Source organism: Sylvia atricapilla, chromosome 3 (genome assembly GCF_009819655.1).
Source record: "Sylvia atricapilla isolate bSylAtr1 chromosome 3, bSylAtr1.pri, whole genome shotgun sequence".
In the NCBI taxonomy this organism is placed as follows: domain Eukaryota; kingdom Metazoa; phylum Chordata; class Aves; order Passeriformes; family Sylviidae; genus Sylvia; species Sylvia atricapilla.
The window spans coordinates 13821044-13839976 of record NC_089142.1 but is presented as its reverse complement, the minus strand read 5'-3'; the positions used below and the strand labels follow the sequence as shown (position 1 = coordinate 13839976).

Below are 18933 nucleotides of genomic sequence, written 5' to 3'. Positions count from 1 at the left end.
ATGTTCCTGTCCCACAGCATTCTGAGATGCTTCTTTCCAAGAATTTTATTCAAAGACTTCCTCTTGTTCTGCACATGCTGTTTTTCTTCTAGTCAGCAATGTTGCAGCATATATTGATTGGATTTTATGACTGCCTTCTTCCTAGAAATAGTCCTGAACAATGTGTAGCATTAACAAGAAAAACAAATCACTTGCAATGAAGACACACAGTCCCCTTGTCCTTATTTTCTGTCCTTCTGGACAAGAGCCAGCAGGGAGCTGCTTCCAAAATCTATTTATGACCATGTGTTTACTTTTTCATACACGCAGTCTTTACTACATGTGAGCCCTGTGTACTGGAATGAAGTCAGAAACTGTGAAAATTGAGAAATTTGCTTTCATAACAGTAGTCTGAGTTGATAATGTTTCTCTATTTTATATTAAAAAACAGAAGCAGGGTGAGGCTAGCTGGGTTGTGCAGCAGAGCACAGACAGCCTGCAATAGTGCCAGCCACAGTGGAAGTTTCCAAACTTCTTGACCTACCCCCCTCAGATGTGGGATTGTTTTTTCTCTTCTGTTGTTCCACTCCAGAAATCTGATCTTGTGACACAAGATCTCTTCATATTACAAACATACCTATGCTCCACAAAATGACATAAACTTACTCCCTAAAAAACTGTGGCTAGCAAATAACTTAAAAAAATCCCTACAAAAATTACACATGATACAATTTTTTCTGCTGTTAGGAATGTGGATGTGAGACTAAGATTTGAATGATTGAAGGGTTTCAAAGAACAGCAAACTTATCTTTTTTTCCTAGATGGACAAAGTGGAAAAAACCCCATGTATATTTTAATTCACTCACATATTAATAGAGGATTGTTATGACTCCATCAAGCCTGTCATGAAGCCTTATATTAAAACCTGTTGTGCTCATCACTGTCGGTGCCCTTGATGACTCTGGACAGTGACTTATGTGCAAGTACTTACATATCAGTACTGACTTGATGGAACTTCCCTCTGTGACAAAATTTAATATTCTTTGAATAAATTGCATTCTGATGGGAGGCTTTCCACAAATCAATGGACAAGGGGATCACCGGCAGCCTAAAATAGCTATAATCCATAGGGAGACCTCTGAGTAAGTCTACAAGCAAACAAAGTAAATAAACAGAGAGAATAAAAAGCCCAGCTAGGTTTTACAGGTCAGCCCCAGATGTGGCCATTACCTCCCACTTGCCATGACCCTTATGCCTCTATGGAGGCAGCTGCCATAGGCAAATGGACAAAGGGTTCAAATCATAGCATGAAAGGCTCATATAGCTTTTCAGTGTACAGCACCCATTTTTTTTTTTTTTTTTGCTGTCATTTTCCTAACCCCATCCCCACTCCTGAAATTCATGCCTAAATTTGCACAGAAAACAAATGGGGTAAGGGGAATCTCCCTTTCTGAAGGCTCCTCACAAGCTTCTATAAGGTATTTGTACAAGGTATTTGTAAGTGACCCATGGCAAAGTTAGCTAGCAAACAAAAACACAGTCTGTGCTTGGTATTATTTGAAGAGCAGGTGCAGCACAGCAGTGGTAGCAGCTTTGCTCTGTACTGCTAGGGAGCCTGGAGAGCCAATGTGTGGCACAAACCCAGTTTCTCAAGTTTTTAAACAAGTCTGTTGCCAGTTCAGCTCTGCTGCCGTACCTGTTTGACCAGAATCCCTCTAAACTAAAGCAAGAACTTGTTGATAATTACTTCCTTTTTTCTCTTTGGAGAGTCCTCTGTTTACATGTCTGAGCACGTGTCTTGTGTCTCAGACTGAACATCAGTGTGTCAGATTAGTTTTGTTTGCTCTGTACACGAAAACCTAAAATTTACAGATTCTTTGTGGTTGCAGATCCTACATAGGGCCAGATCAAGCTCTGAACTCCTTTGCCTTGTACTTAACGATGAGGGTCTGGATGACCCACAGCCTCACCCAAGTCAATGGTGCAAGGCCATGGGCAGTGTCAATACTAGAGCTGTGAAGCTCCAGTTTTCTGCCCCTGGCTGTGAGGAGGAGCAACCGTGTTCACCTTTCTCTGCTGAAGGGCATTGCCCTTCGGTGGTCTGAGGAAAGCTGTGGGTAGCAGCTGCCTTGTCCAAGGCTAATTGAGAAGTTGCTCTGGGTCTGTAAAGGCTGATGCCATAAGGAGAGGGTGGGGTGAACATCAGGTGATGTGGATACATCACCTCATGAAACACCTTTTGGTAGCCTGGGGTGGTTCCTAAGAGAAACATTCCCAGGTGCAGTGTTAATAGCAGCAATTAAAACATACAACAAAAGCAAGTGTCCGTGTGGTGGTGAGGCCACCACCTCTGCCAATGGTAGTAGCAGCCAAACACACTCCACCCTCCTGAATGGTCTGTGGGAGATGACAAAACAGCCCTTATCACGTGTGTTGCAAGATGTTAGACAAACAGCTGATAACTCCCTCTGTGAGTGACTAGGGTGAGGTAAGAAAAGGGAGGAGCTCAGCAGTAAGAATCCAGAGGCAGGATTCTGCCAGGAGGCTCTTTCAGGGTATATATTAAAGACCAGAGTCCCCTGTGTTAACCCAGTCCTGGGATGTACTCAAAATGAGGTTTCTGGCTAAATGAGCAGCTTCATAGTGCCTTACCTTCAGTCCTTAATTTTATATTTGTTTCAAACTCACTTCAAAATGTGGTGAGCAAACCACCATGCCTGAGCCCTGCTGCAGTTCACAGCAGCTCCAGGACAGAAATGCCATGGATATTTTCACTTTTTTTTTTTTTTTTTTTTTTTTTTTTTTTTTTTTAATTTATAGGCTGGATTATTGCAAAGCATTCATCTTACATCCAGATTTTAAAATCATTTAGGAACTTGATGCAGTACACTGGGAGATGAACTCATTGAGAGCAGCCCTGCAAAGAAGGACTTGGGGGTTCTGGTTGATGGAGAGCTGGACAGAAACTGGCAATGTGCAGTGTCAATACTACAGAAAGCGAAATGTATCCTGGGTTCCATCAAAAGGAGCTCTGGTGGGTGAGACCCTGCCTGCAGTGCTGCATCCAGATCTCGGGTCCTCAGTGCAGGAAAGACATGAACCTGTTGGAGCAAGTCTAGAGGAAGGACAAAAATGCTGGAACACTTCTCCGATGAACACAGGCTGAGAGAGTTGAGATTGTTCAGCCTGGAGGAGTTCTGAGGAGACCTCAGATTTGCTTTCCAGTACTTGAAAAGCACTATAAAAAAAGAGGGAGAACAACTTTTTACATGAGCAGGCAGTGATCAGATAAGAGGGAATAATTTTAAACTAAAAATGGAGAGATTTATAATACATTTTAGAAAAAAATCTGTACTGTGAGGAGTGAGGAACTGGCAAACGTTCCCAGAGAAGTTGTGGATGCCTCATCCTTGGAAGCATAAAAGGCCAATTTGGATGGGAATTTGGGCAACCTGGTGTAGTGTGTGGCATCCCTCCCCATGGTGGTGGGGGTTAGAACTAGATGGTCTTTAGGGTCCCTTCCAACCCAAGCCATTCTATGATTACAATGCAGGTATCCATGTTTTCAGGAAGGAAGAGACAGGGACAACACTCTTCATGCTGGAAGAGGTGCCCTGGCACCCATGCTATGACGGCTGGGCAAGCAAGAAGACTCCAAACTCCCACCCTATACCTGTTCCTCTGTCTCCATGTGGTGCCTTAGGACCCTGGAGCTATCAGGGCTCTGAGCATAATGACTCCATTGACTTTGGGCCAGGTTTGAGTGAGGTGATAAAACAGAACTGGTTTCTTGTTTTGCTTCCGCTGCTTCATATGATAAAACTTTGACTCTGACTTCCATGTTGCAAAGTACTTAAACTGTTCTGTGGTCATCTCCATGGGCAACAGCTCCCATGTTGCCTCCTACAGACCAGTGGCTTTATTTCAGTAGCCTTCTTATAGAAGATAAATATAGATAAGGGTTTTTCTGTTTGTTAGAACATCAAGCCATTTAACTAGGAACTCACTATTGAAGTTTCTGACAGAATTCTTGATAGTTAAATTTTTTTTCCCACAACACTTACTGATGTCCCAAGCTTTATCTGACTAGTTACAATCTCTCCAGGAAAATTAAAGTTGTCAGTCAAATCTATCTGAGAAGCTAGGAAGTGGTTTTCTTACCTTAGGTCACTTAGATAAAATGGTCATGTGGCACTTGGATTGTCATCTTACCTTGAAAGAAGGTGGTCCTCCTTTCTCTTTGTTGCTTAAAATTAGTCTGTAGTGGAGATAGCATCTCCTCACAAAAGGCACCTACTCTGGTTCTTTATGAAAAACAGACCAGCTGCTTTGCACTAGGTATCCATATTACAGAGAGAATACAAGTCAATCTGGGCATCAGATGCTCCTTAAGGGAAGTAATAGGTTGTTTCTATCTGGCATTAGCAGAAATGAAGCACTCAGTGTGTATTTAACTACGGTTAGAGGCATGATTACAGTAGGAACCTGATTTAAATTACTTCACTCATTCACAAATCAATAACTTTGTTTACAACACCTGTTGCATCAGTGTGATGAGCTGAACACCAGTCAGGTGATATTGTGAGACTGAGTCAGAAGTTTGAGACACAAGAGCTGCTTAGGTCACGCTGCCCATCCCTTGGCAACACTGCTGTGTCTCCCTATAACTTGTTTCTGCACTATTTTTTTTTAAAATTCAAAGCATTTCATGTAACAGGGTTTTCATCACCAGTTTCTGAATTTTTTCCCACTGTGAGATTTCCTTGTTAGAAAAGAAATCCTGAAAATGGACTCTCATTCTGCCATGTCACTCTATCACAGACTAACAGAATACAAGGCTGGAAGAGACTCAGAGATCATCTAGACCATCTCTGTGCCTAGAGGCAAATTCAACTATAATTAAAACATTTCTGTCAAATGCGTCTTCAGCTTGCTCTGAAAGATTTCAGCCTCTTCCGGCAATACCAGAGCTTGGGTGCTCCTACTATTATAAAGTTTTCCTAATGCCTAAATATTTCCTGTTTCATTTCATTCTCACTGCATTTCCATATCTCTCCCAAGGGGTCACGGATTACAATTATTACTGCCATTTTTTGCTTGCAATATTTTTATATCAGATATATTTTCCCTCTAAGTGAGAGTATGAAATATAGACTAATTTATTCTTCTGCAGATATCAGGCCATATCTCTGTCTTCTGTTTTACTTCACCTTCTATCAGCTAAAAGAAATATCTTAATTCTTAAACATTCCATGTTCAGTTAGGAAAAGTACAGTTTGGCTGAATGCTAACAGACTGGGCAATACAGGGTCATAAAGACCCCTTTAGGGGTCAAAGGGCAAATTTTGCTTTGCACCACGAATTACATTTTTCTCAAAAATATTATTTAATTTTCCCTGACAGTTTAGGAGTATATTATTTATTTTAGACATCAGGAGAACCGTGCAATAATGCTTGTGATATGCCCAGACTCCTGGAAGGGAAAAAGCTCAGGTAGCTCCAGGGGAGATCTAGATCTCTTGGCTACACTGCTGGTGGTAAACTAAACAGTGACAGTGCCCATTCTCTGGCTTTGATACTACCTGGTGTGATCCAGTCACCTGCTATTAAGCTCCATCAGCACTCAAAACCAGTTGGCCTCCTTGAGAGGCCTGTTGGAAACGCTCTGTGCTCATTCCCAAGCTGGGAGCTGCCAGCTGGCTGTGGTAGCACCTGTGCCAAGTGCTGTTTTTCCAGCAGCAGGGCACAGGCCAGAGTGTCCCAGTGCCTCTGCCTGTGCCTTGACTCTGATTGTCTTGTAAAGGCATAGCACTTGTGTCCTATTTCACTAGCTGAAGTGCAAGGTCATCTTTTCCTCACATTAGCTTGTTCTCTTAAGGTCAGCAGGGTGCCTGCTGAGGCTGGCACAGCTAAAGGAAAGATCTGATGCATTGTGTCTGCTTTAAAATAATTTTTGCTCATGTCAGTTTGCATTTCCAGGCCTACTAAATAGGAAAGACAGGCTGATTTACAACAGTCACTCAAAAAATGGACAAAATATAATTCGTTAAATACTAAATTTTTCCATTAATTGCAGATCTTAATAAAAGCTCCTTAGGGCTGTTTTTCAAATGTGAGCAGGAACAGAGATTAGACAACTCAAAAGATCAAATACTTAACTGCAACATTAACTGTACTTTCAAAATGTTGGCAGGAATCCTGGAGAGTCGCGTGGTTGTTGCACGAATACACAAAGAGTGTTTTACAGGACTGTCTCTGATCACTGCGTTTCAGAGGAACTGCATGCACAGGCAGCAGCACTTTTGTAAAATTACCAACTCTGTTGCAACACACTGTTGACTTTTCTTCTAATGAAACATACTGTTTTCCTGTGGCAGTTCCTATTACGATGTTTCTGAAATTTATTTTTTGGATTGTGGAATTTTGATTGTTTTTATGAAACAAAGAAAAAGAAAGAATGTGTGCTGCAGCCCTGAAAGCCAACTCTGTCCTGGGCTGCATCAAAAGCAGCATGGGCAGCAGGGCAAGGGAGATGATTCTGCCCCTCTGCCCTGCTCTCATGGGACCTCGTGGAGTCCTGCACCCAGATCTGAGGCCTTCAGCACAGGAAAGATATGGAACTGCTGGAGCAAATGCAGAGGAAGCAACAAAGGGGCTGGGGCACCTGTCCTCTGCAGACAGGCTGAGAGAATTTGGGTTGTTCAGCTTGGAGAAGGCTCTGGGGAGACCTTATGGCACCTTCAAATACCAAAAAGGGCAACAAGAGAGCTGGAGAGGGTCTTTTTATGAGAGCTTGTAGGGCAAGAGTGAGAAAGAAGGTAGGCTTAGACTGGATATTTGGAAGCAATTCTTTACTATGGGGGTAGGGAGGCACTGGAACAGGTTGTCCAGAGAAGTTGTGAGTGTTTCATCCCTGGAAGTGTTCAAAGCCAGGCTGGATGCAGCTTTGAGCACATCAGTCTCATTAAAGGTGTCCCTGCACATGGCAGGGGTGTTGGAACCAGATGGTCTTTCAGGTTCTTTTCAACCCAAACCACTCTATGACACCTCTTAAACACAAGCAGGCACATGCAATGGGAATATGGAATTATATTGAATTCAGCATTTGCATACAACATGCATCTGTATTTCAATTACTAATTTAGCCTGCAAGAGTATTTCTGATCATTTAATTATTGCTGTAAGAATGCCAGTATTTTTATTCTGCTTCTGAGAATAGAAAAGAAAGACCACTTGTTAAAACAATGGGCCATGTGGAAAGATATGTAGGGAGAGTACCTAATTCAGATGCTAGAATTCCTTCGTAGTGCAGACTAAGTAATTCAATCAGGGTGTATTTCAATTGCTTAATTTGATAAATGGAATTTATAATATCTTCTGGTCCATAAGGTTGTTAAGAGATTTGGTAAACTCTATTTGAATACTATGGTGCAATCCTTGGTGGAATGTTCCAAGTGCAAGATATTGTTGTGAGCAGAGAAGGCTTATGTCTTATGTCTCTGTCTTCCTCTGATTGTGCCACCTCAAACTTATTTGTCACATCTCCCACATGAAAGGATATTCTAATTATACATGCACCAGAATGTATAGGTGTAATTACCAGTGTAATTAACAGTAATGGAACCCTTAAGAACTGGACCTACCAGAACTAGGTGAATTTATTTCTGTAGTGCTTCTTTTGCTATTTCTGACTGCTCCCTCTTTGTAATGATTTCATGGTCTTTATTCAAATGGGAGAAAGTTTAGAAAAAGGATCATTTGATGCCTTTTGTATTTTCTCAGTAAAATTCCACAGAGTATTCTGAGTGTCATATAATTTGGTAATGATAGAGACATAATGTTTTTCCTTTATTCCTAGTGAGCATTTGTGTTTGAAAAATGTTGAGATTTGAATATGAGGGAATATGGGTATTTTGAGAATATACCACTAGCAAATCTGGCCATAACCTTTCTAGGAAAGAAAAGGAAATCTTTAAAATTATTTGTTTATATCACCATCATCATCGTTATCATATTTATTGATTCTGTAGAGTTAGTCCTTTCAGTATGAAATTTCACTATGGAATAAGAAATATTATAAAATGCAGTTCAGAATTTCTCTTCAATAACTTTTCCTTGTATCTATATGTGTCCCTTCATCCCCAGCAACACTGAAAGCTTACCCTACTTAGTGGATATTTAATTAATGTCAATATATCTTGCAACTCTGGCTTCTTTAAAAATGAAATCACCATTCACTCCTACTTCTGTGTGCTCATAAAGAGTTTGTTACAGTAATTGTCACCTCAACTGTGGGCTCTGTCTCTGGAAGTACAGTTCACTCTGCTGAGGCTCCTGTGCTGCTTGTCTGCAGAAATTACTCATGGAATATACTCATACCTCTGCTATGCAAGCCCTGAGCACCAGGTTGCTTCAAAGGAGCTGAAGTGTGTTCTTGCTCTGCAGAACTGCTTTTCCTGTTCTACTGGGTACTAGAGGTCTTCCTGTACCATGAACAAATCTAGGGATGATGCCATCTGAAAAGATCTTTGGCATCCCCATCCTGCAAAAGAATAAACAGAGATGCTTCTTCAGAGCTCACAGAATTTGCTGGCTTCCAAATTGTCTCCAGTAGATGATACAGATCTTACTAGCAGAGGACTAAACCCTTCTGCAAAACCCCTTGAAAACTGAGGTGGTGGAAAGAGAGAATTGAGAATATTTCTCAGTCCAGATAAAATGTGAGGATGACAGAAAGGCCATGTGGCTTACAAAGGAACCTTAGGAGAGGTATCCATTGAAGCTGGGTTTCAAGGACCATGATTGAGGCCTTTATATATTAACTTCTCTGTATGGTTAATTAACTACATTATGTTTTGTTTCTTTCAGATTCCATTGATGAAAGATCCTGGCTGGATTCGAAATGTCTGGACACGCAATCTAAATGTAGGAATTTAATAATTCATTTGCTTTTTAACTCCAGTGCCTTAGAGAAGGCCCAACTTGAAGCCCAGTGGTCTTAGGTAAAGCAGGATGAGGAGTGGTTAATTCTTGCCCACTTCCTGGTACCCAGTGCAGAGTGTCCAAGTGTCATTCTTTGGACACTGTGTTATTACATGTCACCACTATAATGTGTTATTATTATTCCTGTGAAAGGCTGGGTGGCTCTGTGAAACTGGTGGCCCTCATATGTGGCCAGTACTAGCAGGAAAAGGATGGAAACAAGATAAAAATTTGGAAATTTGGTATTTTACCTGGGCAATAAGAACAGAGTGAACAAACCTGTTGCAAATGTGAGATTGCTAGACACATCCCAAGCCAGGGAAAACATGCCTAGACATCTTTGCTGCTGCTCCCCTGGAGAGCAGAGAGCACATCTGTGAGGTGGTGATCTTGGGACACAGCCATGGATTGGCAGGAGAACCACTCAGGAGAAGGAATGAGAGGAGAAGAACAGCACTTCCCACACCAGTGATAGAAGTGCCACTGCTGAATGATTGGTGGAGGAGGCAAGAGGCAGATCCAGGGAACAACCTGATGCTTGTCTTAGTGACTAAGGACTCAGAGTCACCTACTTGTACAGTGATGGTGGGGCAGAGTATTTAGAGGCTGACTTGATCGAAATCACAGGTAAGTCCACAGCATTTCTACCCAGCACCAAGCAGAGTTGTGCAATCACAAACACTTAGCTGAGCTATTGGAGGCACTGTCCAGCTCTTCACATATGTATTAGCTTGGCTGGAGTGTGATGTTAGTATAGCTACACTTCTATCTCATGTAAACCACACTCTGGGGGTTCCAGACAACCTACACAGTGCAGTGTAGGATATTCTCTATGGTTTCCAGAGGAACCTTCCTGATCCAGGAGGCTGTGGACACTTGACTCTAGCTTGTTGGTGTGGGAGCTGGTTGACAGAGCCTGGCAGCCTCTCAGTTGGGTCTGGCAGATGTAGGAAGGTATGTTAGCTTCAACAAACTGAGGATCTAACCTTCATCCTGAGCTTGGTATTAGCAGTGTCATGTAAAGTGGACAGCTAGATAAGCCAGGCAGGCAGTCTGAAATGAGGATGGAGTTGGTTGCTGTTGACAGGGGTTGGGTTTGGACGTGCAATTCAGTAGCTGAGCTTTGCAGAGAGAAAAGTATACCTGGGAATTCAAAATGCCAGTAAAATACACAGGTAAGGAACTCCAGTTAGCAAAGGACAGCATAAAACGTGAAAATTAAACACATATGAAGCGACACTACAGATGTGATCTTTTCCTCCCAAACTTTGGGAACATTCAGATCTGCATTCAGATAGGATTCTGAAATTTACAAGAACATCCGCTGGGTAACCAAAACAGGCCATGTGAACTTGTGCTGTAATTTAGAAAGAATGGAGGATAATACATACTTGCAGTAAGATTATACTTAAAGAAGAATCAGGTTTTGAGTAATTTGGACAAAATTTTGAATTATTTTAATGTATCAGTACTATGATTTTTGTCCTAAATTTCTCATAAGGTAGTACAGAAATACATGAAGAAGAGGAGGAGGAAGAATTCTGTAATGTGGATGTGCTACATTTAAAATCTACAGAAAGAAGATTGTGGTAAACTAGCTAACCACTAATGATAAAAAAAAATCTTAGAGATTGTGCAAATAGAAGAGGTATTTGCACTAAGCTGTACCAGTATCTGCAGAGAGAAGTTAGCAGTATGAAACAGAAAGTGAGAAAAACATATCAGGCTGATTCCGTCAGAGGAAGCAGAATTACACAGAACAAGTAACATCTGACCTGGACAAGGTAGATAAGCAAAAAGCATGATTCCAACCCCACGCAAGCAACATGAAAAACATGCAGGGTGAATGAACTGGGCTGTCATCTAGGACTGCAGGGGAGTGACATCTGATATCACTGGGATGACTGCACAGGAAGGCTTTTTTATTAGTGCCCAAATTGCAGTGTGGGGGCTGAAATGGGGAAAACGGTGTCTGAAGAATTCACATCAGAAACAGACATGTACCTTGACATGACTCTGAACTACCTGTGGGTATGACTCTGCTTTTTATTCTATTAAATAGCATTGTTTTCTCTGTTTTCTGACCACTCCTTTGTCTCTTCTTGTACTAGCAGAGCTTGATATAAAATATTGCTTTCATGTTCATAGTCTTGCTTTAAAAAAAAAAATCTTTGCCTGTTTGAAACAATAAGCAAGCCCTTTGCTTGTGTAATACAGAATTCACTGGCTTGAAAGGGATTATACTGCTCTGTGTAAACTGAGCACCAGGCCTGATACTTTCAGACTCTAAACTCACTGGGATGGGAATTCTCTTTGTGCATGATACGACCAACACAATGTGGCTGACGTGTGAGTAATAGTAAAACAAGCTGATGTTGTTTTTGTGGGTAGAAGCTGCTGGCTTTGAGAGACTGTGCATGGTATTTAGATTTGTCTGAAGTAAATATGGAATGAGGGTAGCAGGAATGAGGCAAAGTACCTGATGAATTCTCACATCTGCATAACAGAATATGAAAAGCATACAGACCACCAGAACAATGGCTTTCTGTTCCAGGACGTGCTGGACTTAATGAAATGGATTTCCCTAATTTCATCAAAGTATATTATTTCCATAGATTTACATAAAGTGCTTGTTTTAACACACACTTCTGCTGTATTTACGGAACAAGGATAAAATATTTTCACAGTATGTTAACTCTGGAATGCGCCTATTTTCTCAAAACAACTCTGAAACATAATGTTTTTAAACAATTCTTGCATGTGTATGCAAGTGCTGGTAAACTTTTTTTAAATAGTGAACAGGAATACATGGAGACAGAATTAACCCATTTGTGTAAGGGGAGGATCAAAAGAGCTACATGTAGAGCAGGCAGGGTTGTTAATACATTCATTTGTATTATCTTAATACTGGAATAACTAAAATTGTTTCAACTTTCTCAGTTCAACATTGAATTACGTTTCCTTCTGATGGATCATTGCCTCCTGAGAGCTATTTAAACCTCATACTTTGTGACCAGACTACATGGACATAATAAACTCCCCTTTAAGACAGGTGTGTTTCACTTGCAAAAACTGTTGCTTTGCAAGTGAAAACATGCATTTTAGACTTCAAGACTCTTTTATGCTGAAGTTTCATTAGAGTAAATTTTCAATTTTTGCTCAGCATTCAACATAATGGCAGAAATCAGAGAAAAAAAATGCTTTCTTTCAAACCACAGACTACGGTTCCTCCATCGCTTAATATGCCCCATGTCATAGCAAATGAAAATCTAGTTTTCCTAATAATTATTTTTAGACTGATGGAGATGAAATGTTGTTTAATTATAGTTTTAAAATAACATTCACTACTATGTTCAGGGACTTTAGTGCTAGAAGACTTCTGGAGAGACTACACTCATTTTGACACTGAGAGTATTTTGAGGGAAGGATTTACTGAGTTACCTGGGACACTTCTGCCACTCATAGAAATTTGAACATGAAACTGACTTAAAGTACCATTTTCATGATTTTGCAAACTCAATCACACCTATTAATGGTATTAGGACTCCAGTTGTAGATATCATAAAACTTAAGCTAATTTCTCAAATAATATCACATAGTTATGCAATTCCATACAGAAGATGTAAAGAATGACAGCAGCTAAAAACCAGACATAAATAATAATATTCCTGCTTTATATAATAATAATATTTATATATAATAATTATATATAATAATATTCCAACTGACTTGGTTCCAGTTAGAGTTTTATACAAGTTCTCAGCCTAAATCAGGAGAATGAACTGCTTAGATAAGAGAAGAAATGCAGTATTTACTGATTAATTGCCCAGGATTGATGAAAATAATTAAAGAGAATTTATTGTCCTGTGATGTGCGGGATTTAATTCTATGTGTCAGCTTGTTCCTAGGATTTTCACAGAATTTTGATTATTAACTTTATCTATAACACTGTATTTTTAGGAACAAAAGAGTCAACAACAATAAGTCAGTTTTTACAGCAACCAAGACTGAAAAGTTTATTGGCCTAAGCAAAATATGTTATAAAACATTGTCATTGTTTCATTTAGCTCAAATTTTGCCTGATAAAATTTATCACAAAATTCAACAGATGATTGTACTTTGAATTCAAAACAAATCCAGTCCTTGGCTCAAACTGTCATCACTAAAATCTCCAATAATGAGATTAAAAGGAAAACACTTCTAAAACAGATTATCCTAAACCAGTATCTCACCTCTCCCCCCAGTTTAACTGATATAGAGCCTTGAGGTTAAAAATCAGAGAGATCTGAAATCTGTGCTACCAGATTAAGGTGTCTTCAAGTCTGGCACAGAAGAAGGAATGAGAGGACAGTGTGGACAGGTCTTAGGGCCAGAGCTCTTTCATGCCTCACTGTTACAGAAAGCCCTGAGAAGGGAAAGCAGGAGTCCTTCAGGTGGAGGCACAGGACCCACACCTGCTGCAGAGGCTGAATTGGGAAATGTACCCTTTTAAATGTTACGCATACTTGTTAAAAAAAAGACCAATTGCTCTAACCTGGTTATATTCTGTCACTTCAAATACTCAAGAAAACTGAGCATTAGTGAGAGAGGAAAACACTAAGTAGTAAGGGGTTGCATTATCTCACTTTTTTTTTTTTACAGCAAAAGTAATAAACCTTTGGATGAAGGGATGAAGATATGAACTTTTGGGCAGTACCTGCAGAAGCCTCCCCCATCAGTTCACCAGTGGGGAAGACAGTAGCCACAGTCTGCCTCTCCCCCTGACAGGCTGCTCACAGTCCTTCATCTGCCTATTTCTCAAGGGGAGATTAAAACCTTTTTCATCCAGTTTATATGACAGCCAGAGCTAATTACAGTACCTGGGAGAGTACAGAATTATCTCACTTCAAAGCCAAGCAAACCTGATTCTTGCATTGCCAAGCTGTGGACAGAGTGCCCCTGCATTCACCAGGAGCCACACAGCTCCCCATCTACCCTGGTCTGCACAGAAGTGAAGAATTTTTCTGTCACAGAGAGAAGCACCAAATATTGCTACTTGTATTGTAAAACAGATTTTAGATACTTCATTCTCTCTGTGAAGTTACAGAGTGAACTTCAAGCTGACCTATATTAGCACTTAATTCTTAGCGCACCAGAAGAAAAAGCTTTACACACAATATCTATTAATCATCTTATTATCATAAGTGCAGCTGTTACATCTTTGCAACCTACAGTTTGCCTGGTAAGGTGGAAACAACACAGTGAACTAATGAAGACACTCAGTTTTACAGTCCCCAAGCAATAACCTTCAGAACCTACTTGCAAGGATAATTTGATATTGGTAGGCACTCTGATCTGGAAATTTCAGATATGAGGCTGAGAAAAAAGCAACAAACTTTTCAACAGAACTAGTTGGTTTCCAAATATCTTTTTCCTCTTTGGGATTAAAATTGCCATTTTAGTTTCCAAGCATTGCAGGTACTGTGAAGAAAAAATTATACCCTGGGAAACAGACCAGCTTTGTTTGAAGTTCTCAAAGCATGTTTTGTACTATTTTGTTCTGAACAAATAATACTGATGATTCTGGTTTGCTGTGCTTTGAAAACAGTATCCTGGGCAGAAGGTTAACATGCACAGATGTATTGAACTGATGAAAAGCTAGATTTTGGGCTGGAAAGCATTTCTGTCCATGACAGGATGGAGGAGCTGTGTATGATCCCTTATTTCTTGTATATGTGTCCACTTAAGACACCAGTGTTTATTTTACCTGAGCAGGATACAGGTCTGTGTTTGAACAAGCACATGCAGGAATTGTGGTCTTGGCTGACGAAACAACACGTTGATGATTTCACTGCTACATCCTAAATCTCATATTGTGATTGCTTTGCTTTATCAGGGCTCAAGCTTTTCTAAGCTTTTTAAGATTATATTTAGAGAGCTCAGCTGTGGCTACTTACAGATTTGATTTGGAGCTAAATTGCTTTCTGATGAGATTGAACTGGTACAAGTGTACCTCCAGCAAGGTTGATAAATTTAGCCTTTCTTTTTCCTAATTTAAATTCTCCTACACTCTTTGGCTTTGATGATATTTGGATCATAGGAGTCAGTATAAGTCTCTGTCTCTCAGTAGCCAAATATTTTGTAGCAGAGAAATGACTTTTGACTGGGGAAAGAGCTGCTAAGATATAAAGGAAGCATTGAGGTTCTTATGGGATTGCATGTTTGGATGTGGATCTAGAAGAAAAAGAAAGGCTCTTCTGAGAACCTTGATCATCAAGACTTGTTATATTCTGAGAAGTAAAAAAAGACTTGTCTAGTGGTCCATTTGCTAGAGATCCCCTTTCCCCGCCTTTTTTTTCAGTGAGGGGGGAGGAAAGGGTGTATCTGTCACAAAATCAAGTCCAAGAGTACTTGGTTCAAAATCAAGTTTGGTTATGCAATGCACGCACTGATGGCATGAGGGATGTTATCATTTACAGATGAGCATTTTGGTACGTCATCAATGCTTCCTCCCCTGCCTCTAATTCCAGCTGCAACAATTCCTGGAAAATTGCAATCCCACATTTGATCATTTGACAAAATAATCCTCTCAGTTTTGCTTTTCACTGGTCACTGCTGTGCCTTATTGTTGACTGAAACTTTATATTACTTCTGATGACATCACAGTCCTCACGAGGATGGTGTCATCATCCTACCTCTGAACACAGAGGTCAGAAAGAAGACAGATAAGAAAGGATGTCAGAAATGTACTGGCTGGCACGTGTAACTGTCAGCAAACGCTTACTCAGGGACTGTGGTGATACAGAAAGCAAAATCCCAAAGCTAAAGATGTCAAACTGCAAGGATCTCAGGGGGACAGAAACAAAGCAAAACAGTCAAAACTAGCAACAAGTTAAAGGGGAGGGAATGTTTTAGAAATCTCTGCAACCAAATAACATCTATGTATACTTTTAAAAAATGGTCCTCAGTCAAGCACTTAGAGGCAGATTAAATACCATTATTTACAAGCTACAACACCCTACAGTACTGTACCTTCAAATGAAGGATGAAATGAAGTACTAGATAATTGTACTTAAATGAGAGAGAAAAAGAAAAGGGGGAAAAAAGTGAACCAGACAGAGAATTCAGTAGATTATCAGAGGCAGTTGCAGGTACTGTATAAAAGTATCTACTTATGTTAGGAAAGAAATTCCTTTGTTAGGATGGTGGGATGTTCAATCAGGTAACTGCAGAGTCAGTCAAACTGCTTTTTATTGCAGTGATGTTTACACTGCAATAAAACTAGATCAACTCTTAATTTACAGTATGTGAGCTACTCTGAGTTTATTACTTACATTAAGAATGTCAGCACAGCTCCAGAGCTATCTTATGAGTTAATTATAAATTAAAAGCTAAAAGCTCATCTTTTCTGTTTACTGAATGATTTTTTACCTGCACATAGGGCATGCATTAACAATTGCAGTCATTCATAACCCAGGTCCTGTGTGTCTGAGCATCAACCCTACTTTTAGTGGGGCAAGCCAGACACTACTGCTAATGCACAATGGTTTCAATGGTTATTTTGCTCACTGCAACATCCTTGCTAGGAAAATCTAGTGCCCTAAGATAGAATAGAAGGCACTTTTTTTCCGTGCTTGTCTATGCCAGCTGGTGGATGGGGTCCGCCGCTTGGGACCCAGAGAGCCACAGCCACCCCAAAGGATGTCTCGCTAGAAACAGCTCCTTGGGGGGTCAGGGCGCTCCTCAGCTGGACAGAGGGGCTTCTCAGCAGCGGGCAGAGCAGTGATTTCAGCTCAGTGATTTCAGCTTTCAGTGATTTCAGCTCAGTGCTCTTAGCTCATGCCCTTGTGAGTTAGCCCCTCTTTTAGCCGGCCGTGGTGAGAGAGAGAGAGGTCTCATATGGAATTTCCGCAGGTGGTACTTTATTGAGAGGGTACCAGCGAAAGGGATCCAGGGACGAGGAACCTCTGCGGACCAGAGGAAACTCAGGGGTTTTTATGGGACACCAGGGTGGGAGGAAAAGGGTACAGAACCAATCAATTGTAACAGATCTACATAAAATCCCGAGGGGGCTTGTGGGTCTCCAGCCAGGTCACCGTAGCTAGGAGGTTTGTCTTTGTCTTAGGTGCTCTGGCTGAAGTTGCGAAATTCTTCCTTGACTCCTCAGCTTGGCTCCCTCCAGGGCAGAGCAGCCGGGGCTCCGCCCACCTCCACACTTGTCAGCTATTTTTAAACCTAGTTTTACTAATTTACAAAAGACTACACAACTCGACTTTCTTCTTAAGTGTATTTTCATAGTAACTGTGAGCCCAGATCATAGGTTAGAACTCCACTATGCCGGAACTGCACAAACACAGAGTGAATACATAACTTGTAAGGTTTATGAAACAAGAATCAGAGTTAGGTAATAATGAATTAATGTAAATTTACCATCAAAGGAATGGAAGGAAAACCTTTCATGAGCAGGTACTTCAAAATTCTGTGGACAGTTTTAGGTCAAACCTTGGTAAACAAACATCTGTTGATTAACACAATGCCTCCAGAAAGAAACCTGTGAAAGGGGAAACGTTTCAGGAAGAAAACAATAATACTTCAGAACTTCATCATTCCTGAGTGTGTTTTGGAACTGGCACTGTCAGGGACTTTCCTCTTGCTAGAGCCATACTCCCTCTGCCAGCTAGTCTGTGGGTAACTCCAGATTAATTTTTAGGAATCATCCCTGACTGTACTATCCTCCAAACTCTGCACTGGGCTGAGTCAAGTCCACAGCCATGACCATGCTAAGGCTTGGACAGTATCAAAATACTGGCTATGTATTAGTGCTTGGTCCTCTAGATGGAATGGAAGTAATCTAAGGAACACCACTCTGCACACTGGTCACACCATGAATAAGAATAGAGTGAAAAAGCACAGAAGGATGGTGCCCTGTTGTTAAGGGAAGCTCATGGTTCCTATGCAAGCATTTAGCACTTCCCACAGCATCTTGTGTGTATTGTGGCTGTATTTACTCTGCTCTGTAGGAAGAGAAAAGATGACCTTGCACATGGAATCGTTTAAAATGTACATTTTCTGTGTAAATTTTCTGTACATTATTCTATGGGCTATTTTACATTAAGCGGCAGATGGTTGGACATGGTAAGTAGCTAAACACAATATTGTACTTCCAAAAATGAGAACCTAGCTTGTAGATTTCTGAAAGAAGCATGGAAGGGTAGGTGTTGTTGAGACTGTGGAAAGACAATGTTTTTGATTCAGTATGTTATGATCATATTTTGACTTTAGCATAGTAATAGAAGACCATAGTGGACCAGTATGTTAGAGTCCTCCCACCTAACACAGATGGTGATGGCTGGTGGTTACCACTCTCTCAGAAGGAACACAATATGGGATTGTATTCCACACAAATATGGTGGGCAGGGCACTGGTAGTGAACACAGATAAAGCTTCTTGTATTTAACAGGCATGGGATCATTTACCAACATTTCTCATTGCCTACTGACTACCCACTGGCAAGAGATTAGAGATTAGATATTAAATGCCTAGGAAATGAAATTGCAGTTGTGTATTACTTTCTCTTTGGGACTAAGTATACACCCTTGTTTGTCATGTCTGGGCAGAAACTGTCTTCACTGACTTTTCTGTTCTAAAACTGAAATGTACTCCTCAGTGTAGCTGTGCAACCAGGAATGGAGGAGAGAACAAGAAGTAGGGATTGGAGTCTGCGAGTTTGCACTGAGTCCAATCACTCAGTGGCTGTTTTAGCCATGAGCTGTACAAAGACTGGTCTATATCGAGAGAACTAAGAGAGCTATAGGAGGAAGACGTGTCACAGAAAAACAATCTGAAGGATTACAGTTGGGTGACGACCTAGAGAAGATTTCACTAAGATTGTTTTGGAGCGTAACCAGAAATTAAACAAAAATGGAAGGCTTAAGCACTAATTACTCAGCAAGGTACTCTTCCCAGGCTTCAGCTGCATGTAAATTTTGGGGA

General features: G+C 40.6%; 1 protein-coding gene across 4 annotated transcripts in view; it reads left to right on the top strand.

Moving 5' to 3' along the window:
• LPIN1 (lipin 1) overlaps positions 1-18933 on the top strand; it is a 79412-nt gene that overhangs the window by 9641 nt on the left and 50838 nt on the right. For 2 of the 4 annotated variants that reach the window (XM_066314783.1, XM_066314787.1), the window contains exon 2: positions 8848-8904. In XM_066314783.1, the coding sequence (XP_066170880.1) occupies positions 8848-8904 (57 nt within the window). Of the gene's footprint in view, positions 1-8847; positions 8905-10824; positions 10993-18933 lie in introns of those variants that run through there. The other 2 variants (XM_066314784.1, XM_066314786.1) reach the window with 2 other exon arrangements.